The 6,138-nt window shown below is 45.6% G+C and overlaps 1 protein-coding gene across 1 annotated transcript; it reads right to left on the bottom strand.

The window, feature by feature from the left end:
- Positions 1-5,397: 5,397 nt before the first annotated feature.
- Calml5 (calmodulin-like 5) lies at positions 5,398-5,847 on the bottom strand. The gene has a single exon (XM_013009306.1). It carries the CDS (start codon positions 5,845-5,847, stop codon positions 5,398-5,400), a length of 450 nt encoding a protein of 149 aa, XP_012864760.1.
- Between the last annotated feature and the right edge of the window lie 291 nt (positions 5,848-6,138).

Here is a 6,138-nt window from a genome sequence, read left to right as displayed (position 1 = left end):
CTGGACCGGAAGCCTGTTCCCCGACTGGGCTCTCCCCCACACTATCGTCAGCTCAGAACGTCCAGCCCCAGCCTTCTTTGCAGGGTATGGTCCCATCTCCGTCCCCTGCTTCCACTGCCCAAGTTCCAGCCCTACTGCAGCCATTTGGCCTCCCTGATATTGGGTGAGCTTCATGGCTGGGGCAGGCTGGGCCTCTGGGAATCCAGATCAGCTCCTCAGAAATGACACATGCTCTGATAGGGTCAGAGACCCAGAAACTCAGTCTAGACATCCTGTCTTCTTCATCCACATCCCACTTCTTCTCTGTTATGGCTTAGGTTCTTAAACCCAATGCCCATAGGACAGAGGCTTGGTCAGCAGCCTTTGTTGCCACTGCAAAGTGGTAGAATCTTTAAGAGGTAGTACCTAGTGGAAGGAAGGAAGTTAGATCATTGGGTACATGCCCTTAAAGGAAATATTGGAACCCTGGTTTCTTTCTTTTTCTTCTTTTTCCTCCTCTTCCTCCTCCTCTTCCTCATCCTCATCTTCCTCTTCCTCTTCCTCCTCCTACGTCTTCTAATTCTTATTCTTATTCTTCTAGTCCAAATAAACTTTTCTTCCTTTCAAATTGACTATCTCAGTTAAGTTGATGATCTCTGGGACTGGAGGCGGAGCTCAGAGGTAGAGTGCCTGCCTAGCAAGTACATGGCCTTGAATTCAAAACCCAGTACCACAGTGTCACTGAACTAAGGGACATGTCAAGAACACTCATTCACTCACTGCTGATACTGAATACCTACAATGTGTCAGGGACTACACAAGGCCACATGCAGGACTCCAGAAGCAGACAGTCATCTCAGGGACCTCTCATTGGAGCACCTCCAAGGCCCACACAGGTACTGATCCACGGTTAGGCTGTCCTGGGTGTGGGCCTTGAGTAGCCTCTGCTGCTGTCTGTAGGCATTGCACAAGATGGTAACTTCATAGTTTCTGGTGGTTCAACTACCATCTCTCATTTTCCAAGACATCTTGGATTTGCCTACTTCTCTGTCTTATTCTGAAAGCCCTAGGTAGAGACATCCATTCAGTGTAGTGTTAAGTAGTCACACTAAAAGCAATGATATATATATATATATATACACACACATATATATATAATATGTATATATATATATATATATATGAAGAAGCATCTGTGGTTTAATATTATATAGAAAAATAGTCTTTAGACATCTGTATGATACCATTTGTGGAAAGTAAAAGTACACACAAATAGATATATGTGATGAATAAAAAAGCAGGGGGGAGAAAAGATAGACTATGTTCCAGAATATTTAGATGTGACCTTTGAATAGAAAGTCATTTGAGGTTTATATGTCCTATGGTTTTTGTTTGCTGGTTTTCTTGTCTCTGAGACAAGATCTTACTTTGTAATCCAAGCTTGCTTCAAACTCATGATCCTCCTGCTTCAGTTTCCTGACTGCTGGAGTTATAAGCAGCTTTTCTACATTTTATCTTGTCATCAGTACTTAGGAAGGAGTGGGGTTTTTTTGTTTGTGTGTTTAAACAAACAAAAAAAGTCTCACTCAATTTCAGTGCCTAACAGCTGTAAGTTAATGAAAGACAGATTAACAAAAGTCACCAAAAAAAAAAAAAGTAAAAACTCAAAGAAATGATTTGGCTTGTGAGTCTATATAGCACGTTAACAAAGAGTGATAGATTATGGAGGGGGTGATAAAACAAAGGAAATCATCATCCTTCTAGCTGTGCAAATTGTAGGCAAGTACACCTATGGGAGACAGAGGTGATTAAGTAAGATGTGTTATGTCATCTCCAGGGGAAAGGGTGTCTTGGGTGATTGACTCATTTTCTCCTGCCGGGTGTGGGAAGAGGGGAGGAGGCACTTTAAAGAAAAGCTTATTAAGCTGGAAGTGGTGCTATGGCTCAAGTGGTAGAGTGCTAGCCTTGAGCTAAAATGCTGAGGGACAGCGCCCAGGCTCAGAGTTCAGGCCCCATGACAAGAGAGAGAGAGAGAGAGAAGCTTATGTCCTGATCTTGGGCAGAGAAGGAAGTTCCTTCTGCATCTACTAATTCTCAAAACAACACTACACTAAAGTGTCAAACTTAGGAGATTCCCCTTTCCTTCTTCTACTGACTTCTTTTTCAATGAACACAAGTCCTCTAAAGTTATTTTTGATAGTGTCTATTAACTATACATAAAAATTTCATTGTATTTCTATAACATATAATTATAATTTGGTCAATTTCACCCTGTTTGCTCTTTCTTATCCCTCACTTTTGCATTTTTAACTAATTTTAACAATTTTTATTTTCATACGTGCATATGGAGAGCTTTGATCATATTCACCTCCTCCATTCTCTCCTTTCATCCTCAGAGGTCCTGTTATACATTCATTTTATGCTTTTTTTAAAAAAATCTAGATTCCATATATGAGAAGACATGGGTATTGTCTTTCTGAGTCTAGAATATTTCACTTAATATGATGATTTAATGTTGTATCCATTTAATGTTGTATCATTCTTTATAGCTGAATTGTATGCCTTTGTGTGCATGTACCACATTTTCTTCATCCACTCCTCAAGTGATGGACACCTGAAAATTGCTTTAAGAAGGATTAAAGGGATGAGGTAGAGTGAGAGAGGTTTTGAGGTTAATCAGGAGTCAGGTTGATTTGGTCTGTGGAAATATAACAATGAAACTCTCCCTTGTACTGCTGTTGGCTAATTAAAAACAAATAAATAAATACCTATCCTCTGCTATCAAGTTACCTTCCTGAAAGAAAAGAGAATCAACACTGAAAATACTGAACATATTCTTAGAATTTGTTTTAAAAAAGGGAAAATACAAAGCCTTTCCTTTTATGCCAATACTGGGACTTGAACTCAAAGCTTTGTGCTCTCACTTGGCTTTTTTATTCATAGCTGGCACTGTATCACTTGAGTCATACCTCAAGTGCAACTTGTGACTTTTTGGTGGTTAACTGGAGATAAACATTCCCACAGGCTTTTCTGCCTGGGCTAAACTTTGATGATCTCAGATCTCAGCCTCCTGAGTAGCTAGGAATATAGGTGTGAACCACAGGCTCCTGGCACGTCTTAAATTTGACTTTATTTTTCCATGTAGACCTTGGAAAACTTCCTCTGGAGCTACTGAGGAATCACTCGGTGCTGGAAGACATCCACAGTGGCTAGACTCACTGACAGAGCCGAGAGGAACACATAAGCAATGTGTGAGCACTGAAGAGACCCAAATGAGGGCAGAAAACACAGGAGGGAGAGCGGGAGGGGGGGCATGGGTAACTGTAGACTGAAGAGCCTCTCCTAGGAGGGGGCTGGCCACTCCCAATATGAGCCTGTGTGCTCAGTAGGAATAAAGCAAACACCAGTGGCCACTGGCCACTGCAGCTAAGCCAGAATGAGGGAGACAGCAGGACTGGCTGGTCTGTTTGGTAACCGCTCCCCAGGGGAGCTGGCTCTGCCTCCCTCCCTGCCCTGAAGGATCACCTCTGACTCAGCTCAGCTGTGATGAGACTGGCATCGCTGATCATCTGAGCTGAAATTCTACTCTACATCTCAACGAAGGAGGAAGCAGAAGACCTGGTTTGTGAAAGAACAGGCAGCCTGTGGGCCTCCGACTCAAACCCAGGCAGCAACACCCGGCCCAAGTTAGCTAGTGGCCCTCAGTCCAGATAGACCTCAGTCTGTCTTCTCCAGCACCCCTTTCCCTCCCTAACTTCTTTCTGAGACCCACCCTTTAGACTGAAGCCCAGAATGAACCCCCTGGAGGCTATGAGTGAGCCAGAGCCAGAGGGGTCTGGGCAGCAATGAGATATGGATCCTTGGGCAGCAACAGTGCCTGGCTATCAGCCTTGGAAACCCCACAGGACCTTGGTCCTCAGCATCTAACTAGCCAGTGGGCTCCACCTCCAGTGCCTCTTGCACACTCAGGGCCTGACTCTCTCGCTTCTGCTCATACATACTAGGTCTCATTTCTAGGGTTCTACCTTTTCCTTCCTTCCTTCCTTCCTTCCTTCCTTCCTTCCTTCCTTCCTTCCTTCCTTCCTTCCTTCCATCCTTCCTTCCTTCCTTCTTTCCTTCCTTCCTTCTCTTCCTTTTTTCCTTCCTTCCTTCCCTCCCTCCCTCCCTCTCTCTCTTGCTCTCTCTTTCTTTCTTTCTTTCTTTCTTGTGCTGGACCTAGGACTTAAACTCTGAGCCTAGGCTCTGTCCCTGAGATGTGTGTGTGTGTGTGTGTGTGTGTGTGTGTGTGTGTGTGTGTGTGTGTGTACTTAATTGGAGATAAGAGCATCACAGATCTTCTGCCCAAACTGGCTTCAAATTTCTATCCTCAGAACTCAGCCTCCTGATGATAGGAGGATTGTAGGCATGAGCCACTGGTGCCCAGTGTCTACATTTTAAAATTATCTTTAAGATCCTGAACTTCAAACACAAGATATATATACAGACACATAAAGAGACATACTCATATACACATAAACACACACACATATATCATATATATACATACACACATGTCTAGACCTATATACACATATAAATGTCCATATGAACCCACATACACATATAAAGATAGAGACCCATAAATACACACATGCATTCAGACAAAGACATATGCACACATAGATATACTCATAGATAACACAGACATACAGAGGCAGACATACACACATCCTTTCTTTAAAAATTTTAGGTTAGAACACATCATGGGGTGTGCAAAGGATATCCTGCCTTGGGGGGTGGGTGGAGCGCTACCAGTCTTGAGCTTGGGCTCTTGGCCTGGAGTTTGCCCTGCAGCTAGATGGACCCTTCCTTGAAGACAAAGATACCTGCTGCCTCCATCTCTCCCAACCGTGTATCACCACTCACTTTCCTCTTCCTCAGATATCAGGAGAGGCAAAGGGTGGACTATGAGACCTACACAAGTCAGTTCTCCCACCAGGATGAAGTGATACAGACTGGTGGGGGGGGGGGGAAGACCAACAAACAACCAAACAAAAAACCCACCTGTAGAATTTCTACCTTCCAAACACCAAGCACACAGCAGGACTTTGAATTCCTTTTATTTAGACCAATGACCCTGGGAGGAGGGTCCCCATTTCATTGTGAGAGAAGAGGAAGAAGTACCAGCCGGAAGACGCCATCTTTTGCCCACATTCAGAGGGTAAAGATGAGCTCCTGAGCAGCCTCAAATGGTACAGGGTCCAGGAGAAGGAGAGCAAAGTCTTTCTTCATCCATGAAGCCATTTCCCATCCACCAACCCAGACTAATCCTTGATAGCCCCACCCCCAAAGCAGAGACCCTGCCCCCCCCAGAAGGTGCTCAGTCTGGTGGGTGGGTGTCCAACAGACAGACAGGGTGGGGCTGGAGGCCTGCAAGTCTCACTTCTGAGAGAGGATGGCCATGAACTCCTCGTAGTTCACCTTGCCATCCTTGTCTAAGTCGGCCTGGCTGATCATGGTATCCAGCTCCTCCTGCGAAAGCTGCTCCCCCAGCTGGGCCATGGCCTGCTTCAGCTCATCCACACTGATGTGACCATCACCATTCAGATCAAAGGCCCGGAAGACAGAACGTAGCTCTTCTTCAGTGGCCCCGCCCTTCATCTTCTTGGCCACCGCTGTCAGGAACTCTTGGAAGCTGATGGTACCATCACCGTCGGTGTCCAGCCGGGCAATAAGCTCCTTCAGCTCGGCCTCAGACAGGTTCTGGCCCACAGCCTTCATCACTTCGCCCAGCTCTTCGGTATTGATTTTGCCATCCCCATTCTTGTCAAACCTGGAGAAGGCCTGGTGCAACTCTTCCACCTCCTCTTTAGACAGCTTCTCAGCCATGCTGCAGTCCCTGACAACTCGTAGAGAGCTTCTGACCTGCCTGCTTGTCCACCTGCTCTTCCCAAGGTTCGGGGTCCAGAGCTCAGAGTAGTTGCTTGGGAGCTGAGGCAGCGTCTGTCTATCAGAGGGCAGAGCTGAAGACAGTGTGTTTGGGATGGGAACCCCCTCCTTTTCTGTGATTGGAGCGAAGGGAGGAGAAAGGCTCCCCACCCTCCAAGTGTCCTCAGGCAAGATCCTCCTCCCAGGGAGGGACACACCAGCTCCAGACAAGAAATGCAGGATTGCAGTGGG

Source organism: Dipodomys ordii, unplaced genomic scaffold (genome assembly GCF_000151885.1).
Source record: "Dipodomys ordii isolate 6190 unplaced genomic scaffold, Dord_2.0 Scaffold9, whole genome shotgun sequence".
NCBI lineage: Eukaryota > Metazoa > Chordata > Mammalia > Rodentia > Heteromyidae > Dipodomys > Dipodomys ordii.
The sequence above is the reverse complement of the archived record's forward strand: the minus strand, read 5'-3'. Positions and strand labels throughout refer to the sequence as shown.

Bases quoted from the DNA above. Each gene is read 5' to 3' on its own strand.
- Calml5 (XM_013009306.1), bottom strand. From the start codon at position 5,847: ATGGCTGAGAAGCTGTCTAAAGAGGAGGTGGAAGAGTTGCACCAGGCC.